Source organism: Manduca sexta, chromosome 28 (genome assembly GCF_014839805.1).
Source record: "Manduca sexta isolate Smith_Timp_Sample1 chromosome 28, JHU_Msex_v1.0, whole genome shotgun sequence".
NCBI classification, from domain to species: Eukaryota; Metazoa; Arthropoda; class Insecta; order Lepidoptera; family Sphingidae; genus Manduca; species Manduca sexta.
This window is the reverse complement of record NC_051142.1, coordinates 15,920,091-15,946,145: the sequence shown is the minus strand read 5'-3', so window position 1 is coordinate 15,946,145 and position 26,055 is coordinate 15,920,091. Positions and strand designations below refer to the sequence as shown.

Below are 26,055 nucleotides of genomic sequence, written 5' to 3'. Positions count from 1 at the left end.
TATAATATATGCCTTTAGTAAATTTATTGACTACAATATGATAGTTTAATACACACACTCATGCCTGAATGTAGAGGCGCAATTGGTGCAACTAATTTCGCTGTGCGCGAGCGCGAGGCGAACCTATCGCCATATCGGACACAAATTCAAATAGTGAGTAGAAAAATCCAATATCACATTGCCCGACCCGGGAATCGAAACCGAGATCTCAGCACTGCAGTCGTACCGTAATACAACTACGCCACTGAGGCAGATAATTTAATTTAATATTATACTAGTTGACCCGACAGACGTTGTCCCGTCTTAACTATGAATTTACAACGCGCATTGTCAATCGCTGACAGTTATTTCAAACAATTGGCACTTATATAAAATTAATATTTTCGTTAAGTTTTCTTAAATTTTCTAATTTTTCGCGGAATTTTTAGATTTTTTTCTTTCATAGGAACCTTTTCTTGACAATAACAAATACAACAAAAAAAATAGTGAAATCGGTCCAGCCGTTCACGCGTGATGGCGTGACCAAGGGAAATAGGGATTCATTTTTATATATATAGATAATATGATTTGTTGTTTTTCGCTTCGCAAATATGCCGAATTCTAGCATGAATTAACTAAAATATGTTTTCCCACTACATAAACCAGCAAATATGCAGGTCAGTTAATTCAACTCAACTCCACGGATCATAAAATTAATGCTAAAACAAACCAAATGGTAAGTGTATATTTTAATCAACTTGTAGAGCAGTACACATGCATATACAGTGTTTGTAACAGTAACTAAAGTATTTCTATATTCATATGGAGGCGAAAAGAAAATCTTATCAGTCAAATCACACACAAATAATAGCCTTAAAAACAAGGGGTCGCGAAGCCTTCGTTACCCGATTCAGATTATCGTAAACGGGTGATGCAGTTTGTCTCGGCGTCGAGAAAAATGTGCTAAGAGGGATCCGGTCCTCAAGAGCCGTTATCCCACCTCGCTCGTAGCAATCGCATGTCCTACTGGTGAACAATGGAGCATGCAATCTGTTGTTAGAAGAGCTGTGACATTTTATCTACTAGATTAACATGTCGATTTGGCGGGACTAGTATTTTATGATAAAACTAGGCTCTCCATATTCTATTGTCATATTATTTCTGTGGGGGACCGAGACTTTCGAGTAGTACAAACTTCTTCTCTGCTTTATATTGTGATGTGGACGTTTGCTAAAACGGTAGAGACATGCGATGTCTCTGATGATGTGCGGGCGCGGGACGCGAGCAAGCGAGACAGCCGAGGCAGCCGCGTAGCCAGCGGCGGCCGGGAGGAGGTCCGGCGCTCGGGTCAGGCGTGTCGCTGCCACCAGCGCCGCGGTTGCGTAAGCAGGCGGCGCGGGTGTCGCGGGTGCCGCGGGTGGCGTGGTGCGCGGGCGGGACGAGGCGGCGGCTCGCGGCGGCGCGGCGGCGGCGCAGGCCCGAGGACTCACGCGCTATCGGTCGCCGCGCGCACGCGCACTGGTCACATAGTACTCACGCGCGCCGAACTGCCGGCGACTATGCGCGCGCCGCCGTGACGCGCGCCCTCGACATGGACGCACACATGCACGACAACAAGGACGACTACCCTTACGGTGAGTACTTCACACCTCTGCCTGACTACTGCACTCAGTACGATACTCTGTATTTCGCGACTTATGTACGTCTTTTAAACCTCTTCAACCGCTGAATGACACTCGATGCTAGATGGCTAGTGTAAGCTACTTTACTATTTTAGCTATTTTTATAATATATTCAAGTGTACTAGAGTATTCAGCGTCCTATATTCCGTGAGGAGCTGTTCGGGTAATTTATAAACAAGTCGTCGGGTAGTTGCTGTTGCAGAACGCGCCGCCTTTCAGTTCTGAGCATCGACGCCTTTCGTTAGAGTTGTGGCCGTATGTGAACTGTGAACTTACTGCTCTGATCACGAGAGACAAGCTGACCATCATGATGCCGCTTCAGTACCCTTTTCATACGTGCATGTTTGTTCAGTCTGAAAATGTCACCGACCGTAACAGTACAAAAGCGCATTTGTTTGTTGGCTCACGGCGCGCTGAGTAGGTTTATGGCGTTGGCGGGAGGGCGGCGGGGGCGGCGCGGAGGCACGCTGCGCTGCGCTCCACACACTAACGACCTTATGCCACTCGGAAGTCGAAGCCCTTATCGGTATACGTTGGCGCGCCATTTTCACCCAGCGCGTAGATTTGAGCCATCGACGCCGAGTTTCCACGAGCGTCCTGCGTCTCCCGGCCTGCGAGCGGCGCGGTTTTCCTTACCGATGCTGGACGAGGGCGGCGGCAGAGGCGGTGGGAGACACGCGGGAGTCTCGGCGCTTTATCAGCCTACGATTAGATAAAGCGAAATCGCTGAAAGCCGTCGAGCGGCAGTAGGGCGCCGCGCGGCCCGCTCGGCTGGCGCGCCGCGGAGAGCGCGCCGCGTCCCGCCGCTCGAGTGCTTCCTTGTTATTGTTAGCGAGTGTTGACCGCGGCCGGCGCCCGCTGACCCGCTTTCTGTCGCCGCTAGGCACACACCTGCCAGGAGCGTGGGCCGCCGCCGCGTGTCGACACTGCGCGTGTCTCATGCTGTCCGCCGCGGCTGCCGCCGGTATGCTGTGTGTATCTGCGGCCGCCCTAGCGAAGTAATGTGTGCTGGCAGACGTCCTACATCCTGTCGTGATGAACATAACGGAGTGCAATGTGTCCACATGGCGCAGCAACTTCCGCCAGCGCTGATAACAAGCTCAGTACGCTGAATGTTAGTATTCTCCACGTATGTACAAATTATATCCACAGGTGTATTGCAATATGTTAATACTCGCGCAGAATATAGTGTTGATACAAACTACCTATATGCTGTTGGTTAATATGAGTTCTTGTTGTACCTCACAACTTATTTGTAAATACATATCGCATTTACTTGGAAAATTTAACAAGCGAACACCTGTTAAATCGGTGCTTAACCTGGTTGGACACGACGTCGGTTTGGGATAATGATGTACAAACAGCTGTTGCACGGAGACGCTCACAGCAAAGGCTGTAGTTAACTGATATCTGTACAGACTACAATATACGTACGCGTCGTTTTGTCGTTAAATGCGCATACGTCACCAGTCAGCACTGGGAGAGAGCACGCAGGGTGTGTGCGGGGTATGCGCGGCGAGCGGGCGGCGAGACGCGGTGCGATAAGCGCTCGACCCCAGAGATCGGGCAGCGTCCTCGTCCTCCTGCTGGTACCCCCTCTTCTCCCCCACCTGCGTCCCTTATCCCCTGTGGCACCAGCACCAGGCCGTGCAGCACGCCCACCGCGCTCATGTAGCAGGCCTGCAGCGCAGTGTTGCACAAGCAGCGCATGTCGGTGCCGTACGTGCCTCAGGGCGCGGACGTGCCGGCGCGTGCGGCGATGTACACGTCCGTGGCGTCGCGCGTGCTCTCCACCCACTGTGCACACGCCGAGCCTGCATGTTCTTCGCTAATTCCTCGGTATTGCTGCCGCTATGACGACTGCCTACTACACAATATACGCGTAATTTTTCTAGCATACCGATAATCGTACGGTAATTTATTTTAAGGTATATAATATGACGTATAATTTGTTCTTATATTTCAATGTAGGCAGGGTTATAAGTTCTCAGCTATAATCTTATATTATCATCAGCACGTATTTGCGCATTTCCATAACCTCACATGAGTTGCTCGTAGGTTTAACCGACGCCATAAATTACAGAAACACCTCCAAGAACATCGAATTATAAGGCTTTTACAATTAACAATATTCGTCATCCAGAAAATTGTAACCCATTAAGTTGTTTTTTTTTAGGCAGTAATACCTAATGCTACCCTCAATAGATACAGCTCATGCTGCTTACAATTAAGTCTACAGCTTCCTACCAGACCATTCTAGAATGGACCACCGAATTTGGACTGGACACATGTCTCCCCATTAACATATGTTTATGTGGAGGCAGACTATCTAGTTGAGAATCGACCTACAAATTAAATTAATAAACAAAAATAATTAAACTATAATTTAATATATACATTTTTGTATGTAGGTAGCTAACACACAATAACACAAAACCACTACTACACTATACACTAATAACTAAAGATATAGCCACTTACTTAATTTGTTAGTTAGGTAAACTTTATTATTGTTATATTAATCCCTTTATGCGTGGCCACCTTATGTCATTAAGCGATTAATTTCTAGGTAAATGCTTACAGTATTGTATTTTTGTTATTTTATTATTGTCTTTATTTAGGTCAACAGCGTAATTTCTTTATTTAATGATTTTGTTATTAAGGTAAATATTTTTTTATTTATTTTCAAATTTCCAACAACTGGTGAAGCCTTCGTATCTCCCGCCATGATCTGATGAGCCTAAATCCATGGCAATTAGGAGTGTCTTACAAGTTGTAGTTAGAGTGGTTTAATTAACAAATTCTGAAAACTGGATGTTTCGTTTCTTCAAGTTAGTTGAACGTGGTACGTAGTGTTAGAGTATCGGGGCTCAAATACCCGCATCTACGTGGGTCAAAGAACTTTGTCATAAGTGAAAAACTGTTACCCGGACGAGCCCTTTTACTGAGAATGGATTCATGAATAAGTACACTTGTGAACCTCCGAAAATAGAGCTAATTTCCATCGTATAATATAGAGACGAAGAGAGAGAGAGTTATTTTTAAGTCAAAAATTTCGGATATCAATTCAAATCGTAGGTAATGAGTGTTAATAAAATTCTTCCATAAGTTTGATACACTAGTTTCCTAACTTAGAAATTTTGGCGTTGCACCAATTTGGTGGACTGCCTCGGTGGCGTAGTTGTATTGCATGTCCGGTACAATAGCGCTCTGAGGTCCTGGGTTCGAATCCCGGGTCGGGCAAAGTGATATTTGGGTTTTTTCTGCTCAGTATCAGCTCGGAGTCTGGAATTTGTGCCCGATATGGCGATAGGCTCGCCCCCTATCACATCATGGGACGGAACATACTTGGCGAAAAGTGGGTGCCCTAGTTGCGCCTCTGCATATCCCTTCGGGGATAAATTCGTGATGTTATGTTATGTACCAATTTGGTACCCTCTTTCGAGTGCCAAAGTATCAGCTTAATTTGCCTGTTCGAGGTTGGAATAAAATATTTTATCTTGCAACGAAATTATGTTTACGTCTGATTTTTACAAATTTTCCCTTGGATTCTATGCTGACTAACATTTGAATTGTACGTAGTCAGCGTCGTTTGACATGGTTCAAATACTCATGATTATGAAAATTGGGGAAAATTTTTGAAGAGTAAATGTCTTATAAGAAAATTTATGAGATGTCAGCAGAAATCTAATAAGAATGTTGTAGATGTTTTATGTTCTAGTATGAATTAATTTGCAAAAGATACAGAAGATATGATAGAGTTTTAACTAGTTTTGCAAGAAACAAAGCTTATTAAACTTATGTGAAAAATTCAATTAAACTAATTAGAACGTATACATTACTTATAAGGCTTTGTGATAGAGCGTTCATAATTTTAACCCTTTTTATGTTCTTACTATAGACCATGCATTTATATGTAATAAAGTGAATTAATTCATAAATAAAATGTTAATTTTATAATTTACGAATTTTATCAGGACATATCTACAGTGAATGTAAATAGATTAAATACTTAAGCGTCGATTTTTTAACAGTCAATTAAATGTTATCAAATTAATTATAACCCGCCTGAATATGAAAGTAATACAAATGCACAGCATCATTGATAAACATATAATTTTCTTATTTTTTGCGATTATCTCACTAAAAATTTGATTGAAAACTCAGCCCTATATTAAACATATTTTTTTTGTGATTCTCCCACGAAAAGTTTGATTTAAAAACCAGCCCTGAATTGAACATAAGTCAATATTCCCACAATACAACTTTATCTACCACAATAATGTAATAAATTCAGGGAAGGAAACAAATAAACATAAACAAATATCTATCCATGTATTATCTCTATTGTATTGGGTGTATGTAATTGTTATAATGGGTCTCATTGAGGAGAATATTCTAAATCGGGTGAAGTAAAGCATTTTACGAAAAGGAATGGCATTAGGTTCAGATAACGTAAGGCAGAATAAAAAGTAAATTTAAATTTGCGATCGATGGAGTGACTTTCGGTAAAGCGTGACTAGTAATGGAACGGTCTGCCGAGACGTCCGTAGTTTCAAAACCCAAGGCACATACCTCTAACTTCTCAATTATTTGTAAATTGAAGGAAAACACTAAAACCCTAACATACCTGAGAATTTGTCTTAAATATTTCAAAGGTATGAGAAGTCTGTTAACTCGTTTTAAGCCAACGTGGTGGTCTAAGTCCTAAAGTAGAGCTCTTGCTACGCTGTGGGCAGTATATAATTCAGGGCTGATACAATTTATAAAGTGACCAGTGACGGCTGAGTGGCGTCAAGATAGAAGATCTAGTGTAGACTATCACTAGTCGACACAATTATGCCGGCCTGATCCGGATACATGCAGGCTGACCTGCAACGCGACATAGTTATGTTGTGATCGCTAACCGAGTAGATATGTTTGCAATATCAATATCGGCACCACTATCAAGAAAATTTACGGATTTGAACCCTCAATTTATCCCCCGTAAAAGATATCCCGATATTCCTTCTTAGAATAAAAATAGGAATGTAACAGGTGTTATCTGTTTTCTAAAATTATATGTGTATTCTTTGTGAATTATCGCTTGTTTTAACGGTGAAGGAAAACATCGTGAGGAAACCTGCAACCTGAGTTCTTTATAGGAATTTTGAGGTGTGTGAACTCTACCAATCCGCACTAGGCCAGCGTGGTGGACTAAGGCCTAATCCCTCTCAGTAGTAGAGGAGGTCCGTGCTCAGCAGTGGGACAGTATATAATACAGGGCTGATATTATTATTATTATTATTATATTTATACTATTTGTTATTTTTTATTGTTCTATTAATAAAACATTAGACCTAGTAATAGGAATTTATTCTCTATATATCTATTTTTGTTTGTGACGCTATCGTAGATCAAATATCTAGTAATGTCTCTACATTTTAATACAGTGTTGAATCAAAGATTTATTTATCAGTTCATTGGAACTAATTAACTGATAGCGTATCAACATAACTGAAGAGTTATACATATTTATATCATTATCCAGTTAAATATGTGGAAGGAGTAAACGAAAGCTCCAGTAAAATGTCCATATGTTAGAAAAGCTTAAAGGGTTACTTTTCAAAGTACCGTTGTAAAATACCCCTCGCTGTAATAATAAAGTTAATCGTGAGGAAACCCGAGTTCGTAATAATTTCTTACTAATAACTACCTTGGTGGCATAATTATACTGCATGCGCAGTACGGCGGCGCTTTGAGGTCTTAGAATTCGAATCCCAGGTCGGGCAAAATGATATATGGGTTTTTCTACTCAGTATTAGACCGGAGTCTGGAATTTGAGCCTGATATGGCGATAGGCTCGCCCTATCACATCACGGGACGGAACACACTTGGTTAAAAGTGGGTGCCCTTGTTGTGCCTCTGCATATCCCTCCGTTGATAAATGCGTGCTGTGTTTAAGAAGCCGTTTTGCTGGTGGCAGTATCTTAAGAGAGTGATTAAAATTTTTATTCACTCGCATTAACACATGTTGTGTTCACATCAAGCAGGCTTACTTTGTTCATCTAAGCTGATATTATCTATGGTCATTTAAATGCTATAGCTAGTGTTGTGTAACATTAATAAAAAAATCTATGAACCCGATCAGTGTTGTGGTAAAAAGACTTTTGTTGGAATTTAATATATAAAATAAGCAGTTAGTAGAATCGTAATCTCCCTTTACACAAACAAATATAGCATTTATTTATACAGTGTTAAGAGATATTTTTAAATCTATTGTACGACACATTACTTGTCAGATAGCGATTATTGTCACTGTTTTTATTCAAAGTTCCTCATTTTTTGTGTAATATGTATTGCTTCTGTCATTCGTAAATAGAAGGGATTGAAAAAAATACAACATTGATAAAAAAATACTAGACACAACTGATAAAACAAAAAAAAACTGCTTTGAAATCAGTTCATTCGTTTGGGAGTTACGATTACAGATAAACACTTAAAACTTATAACATGCATCTTTGAGGGTTTAATATGCAATAAATATAGTTTGATGTTTCGAGTATTGAAATAAGTAAGTACTAAGTAACTCGGACGCATATAGGTACCAACCATTGACGTAATATACTGACTTGAGTTTTGACACGTGTAAGTTCTGTGTCGCTGTTTTTCGAGCTAGGATTAGGTTATGATTGCGAAGATTTTGAGTCTTTATCCTTTCTAGTAACCAAATATATTGACAAAAGATTAAAGTTTAGCTAAATCGACATAAAATTTGGTCAAATGTACTTATAAAAATGTTGGCCTGTTATTCAAACTAAGATGATCAAAAGAATCAATTTATCGTTATAATGTTATGTATATTTGGCCGCACAGCACATTTATGCTTGCTCTCGTTATTTCGCTGAACTGCCTCTGTTCATACAATAGTATTGTTCCGCGACGAGAACACATTAGTGCGCCGGCGCATGTGTGCGTACAGCGCGCGTGCGTACGTGTGCGTCTGTGTGAACTCTACCGTAACTCGCATTAGAAAACAATACTTTTACTATTAGTGAATAATGATTGGCCGGTGATGACTGCGGACCGGTTTAATGGAGTTTGTCATTAGCCGAACGAGTCGGGTATTTCGTCGCTGAAGCAAGGCCTGCACTGCCTCAACTCTAAGGCGACGGTGATGATCACTACGTGATATCGTTTTCACGTGTCTATATAGCTCTGTGTTGAAAGCAGTCGACACAGAGAGTAATGTTTGTTGTGTGTTTAGCAGCGCGACGGTTAAACGTGGCGAGGGGACGCGCGCCGACGCCGCGCGGGCGCGGGGTGTGCGCGGCGCGGCGCGGGGCGGGGGCCACTGATAACGGCTGAACCGGCGACCTCCGGCCTCCGCGCTTAAAAGTATTAATATCGTTATTTGTTTAAGTGTCGCCCCCGCCGCCCGCAGCCCGCCCGCGCTCCACCACCCCCGCAACTGCCCAATAACTGTACGATGTTTAAACAAAGATAAAACTATTTCACAAGGGCAACTCAACAACAAGCTCGTGATCAAAACAAGTGAGAGGGATGAGTGTCAAGCGCGGCACGGCTCGGCTCCGGCCGGGCACGCCGCCGACGCGTGATCACTGAAGTGTGACTGCTAGAGCAGGTCCAGCAGTCACAGGCTTCGCGACGCAGCGCGTCGACAGCTTATACGCTACTGATCGCCATATCACTGATAATGAGCAAACCGGCAATGTCACAAAATTTGATCTAATACGAATTTGATATCGTATTATTTAAAGAAAATTCAGTCTAGAAATCTCTCTACTTTGAGGGTATGAGTATTTAAGAATTACCACAAGACAATCTCGGTTACGTATTTGATAAAACGCACCAGGGATTCTGTTACCTTATTATATCGTAAGACTAAGCGACTGCCCAAGTCGATCATATCTCCATTGGCTTGAGCTAAAACTAACTGTATGGCAGCTCTACGACTGTTTTTTCGCGGGACAGATATATACGCATCAATGAGCAACATCGTCCGATGCTGACTGATGTGTGCTTTATTCTCAACACTATAAGATACCTAGTGCCTCTTTTGCGAGAGCGAAAAAAGTTCCCTGGTTGCAACTATGCTGCTGCTGTTTCAAATTATGCCGCCCCCTAGGCCGCGGCCTATACGCTCTACTAAAAATATAGGGTGTTAACAGTGGTATCTCTCATTGTTGTTTCGGTTTGAAGTGTAGTAAAAATACTTTATTAATTTGACTTCTAGTGTCTTAAAGTGACGAGTTCACGCAGAGCTTTCAGTCTCATTCAGTGTTTTGTTAATCAAAGGCGGATGCTTTAGCCATTGTTCATAAGCAGGCGAGTCGTTTAACATCAAGCGAGCTGCTTGTTCATCTTATTATTCATATAAAAACACATAAGCAAATAGTAATTGTAATAAGTGAGATCCGCGCCACGCGTAAACATATTCTGTATGTACGTACTTACTTATTAGGTAAATATATACATGTCAAGACCACATTAGACTGTGTTTCAGAATCATCATTGCCGATATAACCGATCTCTGCATGTATATAATATCTAGTTAAGTATATATGTATTCATTACTTCTTTCTTACGTGTTATCTTTAGTTTATGAATGTAAATATTATAAATTGTCGCATATCTCACCGAAAGTGGAGTGGTAAAACCTTTGATATTTAGGTACATTTTTATTACACTATACAGAATATTTTGACATACGCCTGCATGGAACCCCTTATCTTCTTGAAAAAAATATTTTATAACAAAACTCAAAACCTATTTGTAAAAATGTGTAAGTGTCGAACGAAATAAAAATGAATAAAAGAAATTTAAATTTTCACGACCTAATGCGACTACTGCTACTTTAGATTATTCGTTGTAATGACAACATGACACTTTCAATCAGAAATACATTCACGCACGCCATAATTACATAAAACTACGAAATTATAAAAAAATTGAAAATCAAAACTGGAATATTTGGCAAAAGAATAGAAGAATTCATGGACGAATTTTGGCACAATGTTAGTAAAAGTCAAGACGAGTATGTGGTTTCCTTTATTAACGCAATGTCAAAATAACAGTGTATTAATAAGTGTCTACACTACGAGTAATTTTAATTGGCTCTGATTTGCATATTGTGAAATCTTTAGTGCTCGAGATATTAGTGAGGACAAAGAATAAAAGCATATTTCACCCGCATATCTACTGCTCAGTGAGAAGGAACGTCGCGCCCTAGTTGACAAGACGTCGGACATTAGGTGCCTCATTCCCTATGACAGTGTAAACTCGTAACGCGGCCGTGTTACGTTATCTTTGTGAAATGATATTCTATTTATGCCATCGATTGTATATGTACTACGTACTAGATTTGGCGTTCCGAACATTCACTGTGTTTAACTGAATTGAACTGCAATCCATTCAAACTTTAGTATGGTCAATATTGCCAGCTTGTGGCTGTGTACGAAGTGGCGCTTATGATTTAAGAAATCGAGTCTAAGTGTAAACCTGGATATGAATAAAAAAAATAAGTCAAATAAGTAAAATTATTTGTTGGTCAAGTAAATAAATAGGTTATAACAGTGACGTTTTGGTTACCATTTTAGTTCAGATTTTGAACAAATAGTTTATATGGACGTTCATGTCTATAGAATATACGTCAATGATTTATGCCAATTTCTATTGTCTTAAACGCAACGCGGTGCGTTACGTTGTTACGCAGTGTTAAAATAACGTATGGCATAGAGAATAAGACCCAGTTGCTTCTATAGCTATGGCATACACATTATTCGTATCATGTTTTGTGCACGTAACAATGTTTTACAACAGTGGATAGGTATTAAAGGCATGTCCACCGTTTAAATAAAATTATGAATTGGATTTTATCCCCGTTATTTACAATATTATTTTCCACCGACTTTTCGAAGATTTTGCCGCCTTCATGGTCCCGAGGAGGACTCCATAATGGCTGCAAAGTCTTCGAAACGACGGGCGAAAATTACAATGCAAAAACCGCAATAAAATTCCAATAATAGTTTTGTTTCAATGTCTAACATTCGCGTAAACATAAGAAATCATCTTCATCGTTTTTCCTTTCATTAAAATGAATCATCCAGCAATCTGCTGATTTGATTACTTTCTCTGACGACGTATAAAAGGTAGTAGTAGTAGGACTAAGTACTAGCACTTGAAATTATATACAACATGGGTAAGTAAAAGAAAGCATTGGGGCAAAAGTAAAAAAAACAAATGCCAGCATCGTCACCTCTTATTCAGCTTGATGCTGCTGTACCACGTTATCCCTGGACGTAATTCTGCAAACAGTATTAGGCATTCATAAACAGTTTTAAAGTGAGAGATAGACAATCCCTGTAGAATATTGTTATCTTGTATCATCAAAAAAAAAATATATGATTAACACTATTTTATCAATTAGGAATACTTTCATCGGATGATTAAATTGTCATTTTGACTGATTCCATATTAAAAATATTAAGGATCTATTTAACAAAAAAGTAAATTTTATTTTTATAGTTACCGTGTTAAACAGCCAATGTAGATAACAGACACTTATTTTATTATCATTTATTTGAGTGTGACTTTTGTATTTGGTCGGCTTACACGTTTATGTGACACAGGCATTAATTATAATAAAATGTCGTTACAAAATATTTATCCGATATAATTTTGTTTACAATTATCCAGTATTAATTCAAAGTCAAACATTTCTACACTCACTCGTATATTACACTAGCTTTTGCTCGCGGTTTTTTTACGTGAAAAAGCTTTTCCGGGATAAGTCCCGCTTTAACTTTTCCCGGGATAAAATTTTGTAATTTCTATTAGTGAAAAAGTTTTTTTTTTAAGTTTGATTCTGATATTAGCGTGTTCAAAACCAACTAACTGTTCAGCTTTATATGCTAGTATAGTTACATTTTTCAAAAGGTAACCCGAGGCAAAAAAAATTTGCTTAGGTAACCTATCGCGGCAATTTTGACAGAAAACGAAACTAAGACAAAGTTAAATAAACCTAAAAGGGAATCTGGTAGGAATCAGCTTGTATGGACGCTTCGGCACTGATAGATAATATTGTACTTGTGACTATATATTCTAGAGTCACAAGCCGTCGGTAATGGAGACGTGAATTGGTGTTGCCGTCGGATGGCGACTGCTCATATATACTTTCATAGCATATAACCAATATAAAAAGGTGATTTAACATAGAGAATGGTATAATTGGGAAATTTGGTTGGAATATTATATTATGTTCACGGTATATAATAAGTTAAAAACATTTTAATTTTGTTCTCACAATTTTGAGGATACTGTTTCTGCACTTTTAAAATATTTTGTTTCTACACCTTTGAAAACGTATTTACTTACCTATAAATGATATCAACTTTCTAGTGACCATAATTATGCGTCTGTATCTGCCGCCTAACAATAATTTGCAATTATTTATATTATGTAATGGTTTGAAAATATTACATACATACATACATAACATCACGCATTTATCCCCGAAGGGCGCAACTAGGGCACCCACTTTTCGCCAAGTATGTTCCGTCCCATGATGTGATAGGGGGCGAGCCTATCGCCATATCGGACACTAATTCCAGACTCCGGGCTGATACTAAGCAGAAAAACCCAAATATCACTTTGCCCGACCCGGGATTCGAACCCAGGACCTCAGAGTGCTATTGTACCGGACATGCAATACAACTACGCCACCGAGGCAGTTGAAAATATTATATGTCTCCGGGAGATAAACATAGTACACTGTTTAAGGATTTCTAAACAAAATTTTGTATAATTTTACGCTATTGTTATTGAGAAGTCATACTATCAGATTAAAAACCATTCATTTAAATTAAAAAGGATTGTCTAAATTGGTCTACGCTGTAAAAAGGTATTCGTGGTCTAACATAAAAAAATATGTGTAGAATTGAGAACTTCCTCTGTTTTTTTTGGTCGATAAAAAATAAATAATGCTTATTAAATTTTATGATTAGACACTTCATTTGTTTATATTATCTTTATCGAATGTCTGACTAAAGAAAAAAAAAATATTTTTTCTGAGTATTATCTGTAGTCAATGAACAATTAACGGGTAAAAAATAAAACAGTTTAAAAATGTGCAATAACTTTAACTATATTCTAAAAAGGTTGCCTTTCTTTCCTTTATTGTTTTAAATGGCAAACGGCACGTCACTTTACAATGCGACATATTTCGGTAGTGATAAGGTTGTGGAGTAGGTGCATGCCGGGATCCTTACTCACCGCGCCGCGCTGCGCCTGCGCATTCGCTATCAGCGGAAACAGGTGCCAGCGAGTGGCCATGCTCATGCTCTTTGTACTTCCTCCTTTGAAGCGGCTGTAAGGGCGTAGGTGTGTTTAGCTAGATGGTAAATAACTGCTGCTGATTGCCAAAAAAAATGTGGTAGCGTTACGCTCTAGAACTGTTAGGTATATGTAGAATGAAAGGCCCTGTCAAGTCTGGGGTAGTACCAATGATTCACATGAAGCCAACGTCACTGACGACTTGTAAGGCCGTAAGTTCATTTCCGCACACAAAACTACTCTCTATGTCCTATATAATTATAACGTATGTTCTTCACGTATTATCTTCATGTATGATCACATTCTGCAAGTACACCCTATACTCCATCAGAGGTGAAGGCATATTTGAGATAAATAATTAAAAATAATAAGTAATATAAGTAGTTACTCAACAGGAGTATGAAAAGATTCTAGAGTAGATACTAGATACTGCACACTAAGTCTATCTGCTTGCTTCACATGTAGTTGATTGACATTGCATCTGAAAAACGGTAGGTTGCAGGTTCTGTTCTTGAACCTCGGACTGGTTGAAAATACTTCGATATTGTTCCCTGAGTCCCGCCGCAACGTTTGGCTCATAATATCACTAGGCATCTATAATATAAAAACGAACACATTTTATTTATTTACTTATTGAGGATTTTTATTTGGAGGGATAACCCTCCAATTAATACCTATATATTGTTTTTGCGTTAAAATTTAACAAACATCTCGGTATATGAACATTCACATTTGTAGTATTAACGGGATTAGAAAATAAACTAGTATTTGGATTTTAACGTAATATTTTATTTTAATTTTTTCCTAATGTTTAACGAAGACTTCGCAGCCTTCATGGTCACGGGGCGGACTGAGATGCTGATCGTTCGAAAAGTCAACGTTATAACGTTCGATATCGATCCGATCTAAGCAGAATAAGCTCACAGAGTCTTGAGGTCTGGCAGCCGGACTTTTGCGTCTTAATAAAGTTGTTACTTAACAATCAGTACCCATTAAATATCGGCTATTATGATTGTGTAGTTTTCATTAGGAATCGATCACTGAGGTAGGTAAAGATTGTGATTTTCTTTGTAAAGCGTACGTAAGAGCTAAAAAGTAATTCAGCCATAATATCGCTGGTAAAGTCTATATTTTAGATTTAGTTATTTTTGATACCCAAAACGGCGCTTACATTATGAAATCCTCGGACTAAAGTTCCTTAATTAATTAACACGTCGAGTGGTAAATTTTATTGCCTCGCTGGCATAGTTGTAATACGTTCGCGATATGGCAACGGCTACCGCGTTGAGGACCCGTGTTCGAATTCCGGGTCGGACCAAAATAATTGTGACTGCGTTTGTCCATCTTAAAAATTAATCAGTCGTAGCTCGCGGTCAGGGAGTTGTTGGTGTGATACCTCCGTGCCTCGGAAAGCATAAATCCGTTAGTCCAGCGCCTGATTTCTCTCCGGTCATGTCGGATTACCGTCTCATCGGACTATAAGAGTGAAGGAACAGAGAGTTCACCTGTGTATTGCGCCCACACTTGTACATTATAATATTTCCTGTGTACTTAGCTGACCTTTGTTAATATTAGAATGCGTGGCCGAAATTCAGCTAGTAGGAATTTCTATTAAAACTCACATCGGAAAATAGAATTGTTAATTTTCAAAGAAACAAAACATCCATTACGTTAATAATGAAAAATATTTATGGCTAAGACCTTAATGCGCGTGTGTACTTACTACAGCACAGGTGCCCATTTCCTAGAAGCTTAAGCACTAGGCACTGACTCGCTAATCCTGCTAGTATTATTACTGCGCATACGCACGCTTAGGTGTAACAATCTTATGTGAAAGTTTGCGGAGATATTTGGATATTTTTAGAAGTAATTGCAGAGATATTTGTAGGTATTTTTATGAAAGTTTGGGATATGTATATCGGATTAACCTAACATTACTATTTTCCGGAAGAAAACACAAATTTAGGTTTTTATTTCGGTAAATGTTATTCACGCGGGTCGAGCCGCGAGCAACACTTAGTTTAGGTAAATATATTTATTTTGATTATAGAACTTTCATTTGCTGTACAACCGAATAGGACGGTAAACAACGGCTTGGCTGTGCTTCTAGCATGATTTTAGTCCATGAGCAGCGGATGCTGCTTACCATCATTCAGACCGCTTGCTCGTTTACCTACTAAGGCAATAAAAAAAATAGGTTACTGCCTTCTGTATATTAACAACATCGCCGAACAATAAACAAAAAACAAACACTCATTATATCTTTGACCCGACGGGGTAGGCAGAGGTGTAAATTGCAATCAAGGCATCAGTTTTCGCTGATAAACAATAACATCACTTTAATAGCGAAAATGTACTCAAAGCTATTACTAATTTAAACGTGCGATAAAAAACAATACTTAAATTCAAATATGTAATGCACTAGTGTTAATGAATGGAGTCCTGGACCTACGTGACTTAATCGAAGAGACTATACTAGATCTAGTGCTTTATAGTGTTTCAACCTACGAATAGTCATGCGCGTAGTTTATAGTCTCTATACTTACTATGGGTACTGCTGTAATAAAGTATTTGAGTCATGTTTGTTCTTTGCCTTTATCAAATATGTAGGTACCTCATAAAGATTCTAACACAGATTGATTTAAACCTGGTAAAAACAAATCAGCAAGCCTTTTTCGGTAGAAGGGGTATGTGTCATAAAAGATAAGAGACAAAATACGCGCACGTGACGTCATTGTAAAATATTATGCGTGCGGAAGAGTAAGATGAAGCGATATCCCCATTACCCGCACACTTGAACATTATAATATGTGAAATATGAATTACTGCCTAATTTTTAACCAATTCTATGTAGTTTTCACAATAAGGCGTCTTATTTATACTTTTTCTTGTTATGTATTGAATAATGTGCAAAATTAAACATAGGAAATTCAATGAAAACATCGCTTTGGAACAAGAAATCGCTTGTTAGTATAAAGACACTTCCTGGTGCGTGACTATGACTCCGAGTAGATTTCATTGTGCCATATCTAATATATAATTATTTGTATATTGTTTGTGTTATAAACATTTCGCGCGATATCCAACCATTTATGGAGACCATAGACCCAACGTGACCTGAGCATTTGTCGACATTACGCAGATCGAGGCATAGCATTATCTATGTTATGTTATGCTCGAAAAAAATGTGAGCATTGTGTGTCATGTACAGGATGAGGCGCGGTGGCGCGGGAGGGCACGGGTACATGGTGCGGGGCGGGCGGGGTGCGACCCTTCCGCGAACTGCTCATTAGTGGCACAATAGAACGGCTATTGTAGTGACCGCTGGAATTCGGTATTAGGAGCTAATACAATTTATTGTTTCCATTCTCACATCACGCGAACACTCACCTATTTCCAAAGAAACTAAGTGCTGAAGGTCGGTGCCGGTACCAGCCGGCGACTGGTGGCTGTCCCGCAGCGCTCCCACAACGCACTCGCCGCAAACCCGACACGTGTCTCCGCCGATTGTTTACTTATTTTTTCCATGATTAAAATTTGTTGTACTCATAACAAGTTGTGGGCAAAAACAAACACGTCCCAGCGGGTGCCGTTCCGCGCGGCTGTAAATCACCGCGCGAGGACGCGCCGCGGGACGCCGTGCCGCGCCACACGCTCGCCCACGCTCCGCACGCTTGTCACAACAGTTTTTTCACTCGCTAACTGCGAGTGAATACTGGGAACGCTGAAAAACAATCGCGCCACGATTTACAGCCCTTAAAAATGCAATAAAATTTATTGGTTCCTGGAGGACGCGGGCACATGGTTCGCGAGAGACAGGTTTATAGGCGCGGGATATGCAAAAACTATAAGAGATTGGGTCGCGGAAGCCGACACCGCAGCGGCGGAGCCTGCCCGTCTGCAGCGTGCCCTAGGTCGGGAGATGTTGCGCAGATAAGGCGGGGTCGCGCGCGCACGTGCCGATAGCTTATCTTGAGCGGCGCGCACCGGCCGCGATAGCGCCGGTGCCTGTCGAGTACCACCGATCAGCTGATCCGCGCCGGTGCAGCGTCTCGGACCCGACCTGTGCTGCTGTCAACAAACTTCACCAGGCCAGCACGTCTTTCCTTCCTGAGCTAGCAAGTCGCGTCGAAGGCACATAATTTCCGAGGTTCGGTCCTGTGTCTCGAAGAGATCGCTCTTGGTTGCAATGCTACACCGGAATTGAAAACATTTCTATGTTTAGGAGTGGTGGTACGATACGCATAAACAGTGTGTAGATAGTGAGTGCACGTATGGCGATATGAGACGAGTACGCTGTGAGTAATGCACGGGCGCACACGTGCCGACTGCGCCTGCGCGTTCACCTGGCCGAGTGCTTACTGTTTATGTTTTGGTCTGGAGTCAAGGGTCTCATAAAAGGGATCTTGTATCACACGATCATGCTGCAATCAATAGGAGCGCCGCCTTGCTCCCGTGTCCTGCGCTACCGGGGGTGCAGCGCGGCCGGACCCTCCCAGCCTCAATCGGGATAGGGCACGTCGGGCAAGGGGCGGGGGCGATGGCGCGCGGCGCGGCGGGGAGGGGCGGAAGCGGCACTGGTGCTCACGGGCAGCGCCAGTGAGCGCAGCGCGTGCGCACCGTGTACACGTGTGAGGTGCATGTCCGTTGACTGCAGGAGACCGACGCGAGACAGTGACAGTGAGCAGCATCATGTTGCACGAAGCATGGCCCGCCGTCTGGCACAAGGCGGACGCGCTCGAGTTGGAAGCAATATTCGCAGAAGTCAACAATAATTGTTTGAAAGGTAACTGGTGTGTGGCTCGGAAGTGGTGAACACGGACACATCCGCGCCACGCGTGACTCATTCACGATATGTCGATGGCAGGACGCTCATTGTTTTGATTTTGAATCGTCGTGCGATCATCTCGTTTATTTACTTTTACCTTTTGGATTGTTTACTGTAGTAAGCACTAAAGGGTTGTGTGACCTTGTGACATAATACTTGCCCGCCTTTAATATATAAAATACTTTTTAATCTTTTAGATTATTTCATAATATCCTACAGAGTACAGACAACACAAATCTTTGTACATACAAACCAGTGCTATAGGTAAATGCGACATAGCGGTAACTAAACATTAATTAAGTATTAAGTCACTGTTTAATGTTCAAAAACACTGTTCTTGTTTCTGTGTTGGTAATGCGTTGTGAGACCGCTATAAAGTATTTTTAGCGTCGGTCAGCGGTCGGCGGTTAGTCTGTTTGTCACTTTATTAATTGGCAAACATCGTTAACGGTACTGTTTTCCTGTTTAATGAGGGCTCGTCTGATCACTCATTAGCTCTCTAATTGTTGTTTCGTCGAGCAACGACTCATAAGATGCCGTTACAGTGTGTTTGATGTACTAAGGTATAGGTATTATTTAATTTAATTATTGTTGCTCCCGATGCTGGTATTTGTTAATGCGGGGCATCATCGGGCGGCTGTGAATACAGTAGAAGATGCGCGCGGCACGGCGGGCGCGCGAGCGGGGACCGGCTCTCCCGGCCCGCGCCGACCCGCTGCCCCGCCGCGCGCTTATTGGCAGCGGCACCTCAGTTTACATGTGTGCGTGTGCGCAGAGGGCGAGGCGGAGTGCGGCGCGGCGGGCGGCGGCGAGGCGGAGAGCCCGCCCCCCCTGCCGTACGGCTACGCCCCCGGGGGCGGGCTGTCGCCGTCGCACCCGCGCAGCTACCAGGAGCTGCGGCCGGCGGCGCACGCGGCACACGCCCGCGACATGCAGACCTACGCGCACCTAGAGGAGTCGCTGTTCAAGTCGTCTGGTACACCGGGCACGCCGTGCGCCGCCTCCACGGACGGCGTGTACCTGCGCGGGCGCAGCCCCGAGCCCAGCCCCTCGCCGGAACGTCGCGACGACTACCGCCAGGTGCACTACGACCAGTACTCCGCGCCACCGCCCTACTCGCACGAACACCACCACGTCGACACGTGAGTACTTACCACTTACCACATAGTTTTCACCACTGTCACATCGCCTTACCACTTAACCAACCAAAAATGAGTTGTGGACCTGTGGTCTACTTTTGCGATAGGTATAAGTACCTATTGTCATTTAAGTTAATTGCTAAAAAAATAAAGTAATAAATTGGGAAATACGGAGGTTACATTGTTAGTACTTACCTACGAGACAATGTTTTTGCTTGCCTACCGCTAATGTTACATCCACACGAATATGCTCTGAGACATCACGCGACACCCGCGCCACAGACACGCGTGGCGCGCGTCATCAATACTCACTAGCAATCTGTGACGACGCGACATCGTCACAAGTTATCGAATAGAGATTAGTCTGATTTATTTCGTGGTTACTGCACCGCATATTAACATAGTGCAGTTACGACCGTTTAAATGAACAGTCATTTAAATATTCTTTTGAATTATGAGCCTTTGTTACGTACCTTGTGTAGGTATTATTGTCTTGTCCTATACATCAGGTCATTGACCAGTACAATCTTATTATTGTATGTAATGAAAAATATTCGTTGTAAAAGAAAGTCGAATATTTATTTAAACATAATTACAATTTTATTATCTTGTTGAGAATAATAATAAAGGTAATGTCACTCGCCGTAATTTCGTACATTTTATATTGGGACATTTTTTTTATTTAACGTTAATTTGGCAAAGTAACACGCTGTTGCGCAACTTCAGGAATGTCGAACGTTAAAAATTACTTCGTAAATAGAAGTCTGCAATACTGTTTTGTATTTGTGTAGAATTCATAAATCTTCGCTACTGTAGGTCTACTTCTATGGTTTGCAAAATATTTATATTCAGTACATTCTATCAACTATTTGTTTATTTTCTAATAAAATTTGGTACATATACATTTAAATATATATTTAGTTGTAACAAAAATTATTTGAAAATATATAAAACAACCAAAAATTTACGACAAAATTCAACGTCTAAAAATAGTCTTCTAAATTCACAGAGCAGTTCTAAAATTTCATAATAATTGTTTACCTTCATTATTCTAAAACGATGTCAAAGCGTATACGAAGTTCACAGGGGAGTTGATAGGCAGATATATTCTAATCATACTCTCATAACAAAAGCATATTTTGAGGGCTTCATAACAACAGGGTATACAAAGATGAAAGTTTAGAGCGACAAAAAGTAATTTCACCTATCACATTTTTTTGTACGGACGCGGAATAGTTACGCCTCTGCACCTGATGGTAAGTGGAGTGGGATCCAGTAGCATGTCGACTGACGAGATTACCCCTAGACAGTCGTTACAATTATGCCGGCCTGTTGGAACCGGATATAAACAGGCCTACTTGGGCCACTATGGTGGGTTTTAACACTTGTGTATTTCGGTCGCTATCCAGGCGGATATAAAATATATCCCACCATCAGAAAAATACATACATACGTAATCACTTTCCCTGCGAATAAGCGAAAACAAAGCGAAAATAGTAATTTTTTATTTGAACTTAATTAATTAAAAGATACATTTACAGCGTGGTTTCAACTTTTATTAGACATGTATTTGTCGATATATAAAGGAATTCAACCATATATTTACATATTAATTTACACTAGGAGTTGTTTTTCTTACTGTATATCAAACTTAGTTAATGAAAATGATAATAGTTGTGATGTGCTCTAATAGACTTGTACTCCATGGCATAGCGGATAATGAATCACTTATTAAATTATAGATTATGGGTTCGAATCTCCGAGAAAAAATCTTATCTGAAAATAAATGTGGTCTGAGTTAATGGAACAGAATCTACCTATTGTATTTCTTTAAGTTTTATTTAATGTTATACCTAAGTCATACGGACAGCATGAACCAAAAATGGATGGGAAAATCCCGGCTCTTGGCGGACAAACCTAATATTCCAAGAACTATTAAAATATGAGTAAAAATACCTATGTATATTAAATTTTATTTAAATTTTTTCAAGCTAATTTTTAATGCCTAAACCAGTTTACCTAATCCTTATCTTATGACATAATGGGTAGGTAATGGATAAATCTATGGCATTAGCTACAATCAGCCACATAAGTACATTTGTAAACGTCAAATTGCTTAAACACTTTGTTGTTCTTACTAAAAGTTTGTTATTATTCACAAAAATAGATAAAAGTTATTTACTTTGCCTCCATAATTTAAAAAGAAAACCATTCAATAAGCTTAACGAGAAGGCAATTTGAAGTTTTGCCGACTGTCAGTGCCGGTGAAATTTTCCAAATGGGAATCCGACACAATATCGCACTCTTAATAAAGTAATGACCCATTCCAAAATTGCCAATTTGTGGGAATCTTCAAACAACCAATTTCTGTTTGCGATCCTTTAGCTTCTTCCCTTTTTTTCATGCTATAGGTTTAATTTTTTACCTATCTTCAATAAGCTCAATTTTATAGCAACTTTAAAAAAAGGTAGCAAACAAAAATTAGTTTTCCGACGACTACCATAAATTATCAATTTTGAAATTGGTCATTATTTTATTAAGAGCGATATAGGTACAGCTACTAATATGCATAAATGGGGTTTGCAAATTCTTCTAATGATAATTAGATTCTACGTAAAGTGAAGCCGGTAGAAATCCGGTTATATGGTTCCTTCGCCACTGCTAACTGTACCTATATTGTCCGATAAATTGATGGTGATATCGCATCAATGGCATTGGCCGATTCTGGATTCGATGCTCTGGTTGTAAAAAAAATATCCTAGAAAATTGGCGTTTTGTTATGCGGGTAAGAGTGCCCTATATAAGGGTATTCTCGTTCGCCATGACATACAGACAGATATAAGTTCGATGAAGTGTTACACCAGTTACCAGTGGCTTAGCAACCATATCGGCTTACGATTCCTACCGGCTTCCCTTTTAGATTTATTTTTGTATTCATTTTTGTTTTCTGTTAAATTGGCCGTGATATGTCAACTACGGCATTTATTTTTGCATCAAGTTACCTTTTGAAAAAAAACATTTTTCGCCACTACTATTTACACTCTTGTTAAGCCCTGCGGAGATAAGCGCGTGATATTACGAACTTATATATTAAATATTTATTAGCGACTACTGCCGTCTTGAAGGCTCTTCCCGACAACTAAAACGGTTTATATGTGCAGTCATTTTTACATTGTGTAACTAAACGAAACTACATAAGTGCAATCATGAAAATAACACTTCTCAATAAGTTACTCGAACCGTAGATGTAACATAAAAAAGTGTAAACAATATAATAATCTAAATTAATTCTGATTTTACACGTCCTAATTCCACTAATACCTACTCGTCGAATTCGTCGCAGCAGCAACATGACACTTATAATTAAAAATACACTCACGCGAACCATATTTGCACTACAAAATTATCAATAAATTAGAATAGCAACACCAGATTTTTCGGTGAAAATATTCGTTATTCTTCAATGATTTATGGCACAGTTTTAACCGGGATGTGAAAAAGAGTATGTGTTTTCATTTATCAACGCAATGTCAAAACGACCCTATATATGAATGAAAGATTTATAAAATTGAATGAGAAGTTTTATCGATAACACCCTACATACAAACTCTACCTCATAATATTAGTATCAAAGCCGATATCTCAATCGGTCCGATAAAGGTCGAGCGACATAGCACGTGGCGATTATCGTCTGCATACACGCTGGATCTGACTCGTGTAGTAAACACTTCCGCATTTGTGGAGGTAACATTGTTGTAGATATGGACACAGCAGCGTATTCCTTTCACCATTAGGTGACTATTTGTCGGACGACAATATGGGTGGATTGTAGAGTCACATCGGTTCGTTATCGTACGACTGCGTAGTGACAGAACAGAATATATTTAATTAGGTACAATTCATTTATGTTTGGGAGAAGCCCATGTTCAGTACTGGAGATCCTACGGTTGATGATGATGAGATGCTGAATTTAAGTTTAAATATATACTAATGCAATGCGCTACAAATCTACTTACGCATTTAGTCCGCACGTACGAGCCTCTAACTTAATATATTAATAATTTCACGCTTTAGACATAATAATAAGTAAGTAAATATTATTCAAGATATCATGAGTATCAAATATATATTTTTTATAATTTGATCAACTTGCTTTCTCTGGACTCAGTCCTAATATGCTCCGGTAACCTATTAACATATCAGGTTAATTTGAAATGCTTAAGAATTTAAGAAGCAGGCAAAGTTTAAGCGCGATTCGGATTGTAGAGACATGTTTCGGACTCTATCACAAAGTGCGATGATGACTGTTTACACTTATTGGAAGACCCGTAGACAATTTGACATATCATGGCGGAAGGTTGATGGTGAGAGAAATGAGGACACTGCATATATTGTGTACCGAACTAAGTAATACAAATAACCACAGTGGCTCGTTCTGAGTTGAAGGTTCAGCTGTGGGCCAAGTTCAGATACGTGACATAAACCAGCATTATTCTGACAATAGGCATATACAACATTTTCATTAGTCGACATTGGATTCCTCAAGAAGTCCAGTATACCAGGAAAAACCAAGCGTTTTGAATTAATTCGACAGTTCGAAAAATATCGTACAGTTAATTAAAACGTGGTGTTGAACATTCGTTTGGAGGATTCATGTTGTTTCGAAATATGCATCGGCTGCGGTCGAAGGTTGTCCTCCGCCGCGCGTTATCAGCGCGCTGTGGTGTGTGTGAGTTTACGTGTTACTCAACCGCGGCAGCGCTGCGGATGTGTGCGTGTGCGCCGCGTACGTGCCCGCGAGACGTTACATCGCACGTTTGAACGCGACATATTACAATGTAAATTGAAATTCTGTAAAATAGCGCGGCGAAGTTGTACATAGAGTTGCTGTAAAGTCCTTACTCACCTAAATACCGCGCACCATTATAAATTAAGATGTTTTACCAAAATTACTAGGCGTATAGAATATTTTATAAGATAAATTATGATGAAAATTTTATAAATTATGATGACACAAGCGTTTCGGTTACGTAAAGTTGATATCCAATGTTTTAAGAGCTACGCCTCCCAAATGTATGTATTTTCTGAAACCTGTCATATAGACCGGCGCCTATCTTCAATCGTCGTACTAAGTACACGTATATTGGTAAATAAAACTTTAATTAGTTTAGTTTCGAATTACTACAATTACTAACCAGTTCTATTTAGTTTATTACAAGCTCAGCAGTGGCGAATTGTGAAATTTTCCGAAATGAACCTAACAACATAGGTATGGGTACTAATTTGCATGAGTGCAGTCTGCAAATTGTTCTAATGGTAATTAGATTCTACATAAATTGTACATAAAGGGAAGCCGGTAGGAATCGGGTTATATGGACCGTCCGCCACTCAAGCTTAGATGTTTATTTTCGCCGTAATGCCAAATGCATATGTAAATTAACAAGTAGGAATTAGTATAATGCTCTTTGTATTTCAAAAATGAAACAATTTAGAATTCAGTATAATAACTTTTATATTTAAAGCAGATTGGTAATTGACGGCTTCTACAGAATTAACTCTGGATCTTCTACCGCTCATACCATACTGCCAAAATACACAGACACTGTTAATTATTTTATATCACCGAATTACTCTAGATTAAGAATATATTGAGTAGATATCAGTTAATTATGCTTCAAAACTTGATAATCGTTCATCTAATCCATTAATCCCGAAAGGCGACATACATAACCCACTAGTGGCGTAAGGTCCAAATGATTCCTACCGGCTTCTCTTTCGTAATTTATGTAAAACTTAATTATCATTAAAATCATTTCCTGACAGTATTGATGGATATTATTAGTATCTAGAAGTAGTGTCGGGATCCCTTTCGGAGAATTTACCCTTAGCCACTGTGACCCAACAAGGTGAGGTATAAACCTTATATGTGATAGTTGCTATCCATATGGATACAAATATCACCATTACATTCGCCAATTACTTTAATTGGGTACACGCAAACACGCTATTGTTTACGTAAATGCGTTTCATAATTTCGCTTTACGTTAATCATGCGCTAACCACGCGCTAAACAATAAAACACACAGACAATACA

General features: G+C 40.0%; 1 protein-coding gene across 5 annotated transcripts in view; it reads left to right on the top strand.

The window, feature by feature from the left end:
- Positions 1-1,405: 1,405 nt before the first annotated feature.
- Positions 1,406-26,055, top strand: part of LOC115456246 (transcription factor BCFI) — a 40,053-nt gene continuing 15,403 nt past the window's right edge. For 2 of the 5 annotated variants that reach the window (XM_030185231.2, XM_030185230.2), the window contains exons 1-2: positions 18,564-18,780; positions 19,598-19,964. In XM_030185231.2, the coding sequence (XP_030041091.1) occupies positions 18,687-18,780; positions 19,598-19,964 (461 nt within the window). In that variant the 5' untranslated portion in view covers positions 18,564-18,686. Of the gene's footprint in view, positions 1,614-2,403; positions 2,776-18,563; positions 18,781-19,597; positions 19,965-26,055 lie in introns of those variants that run through there. The other 3 variants (XM_030185234.2, XM_030185233.2, XM_030185232.2) reach the window with 3 other exon arrangements.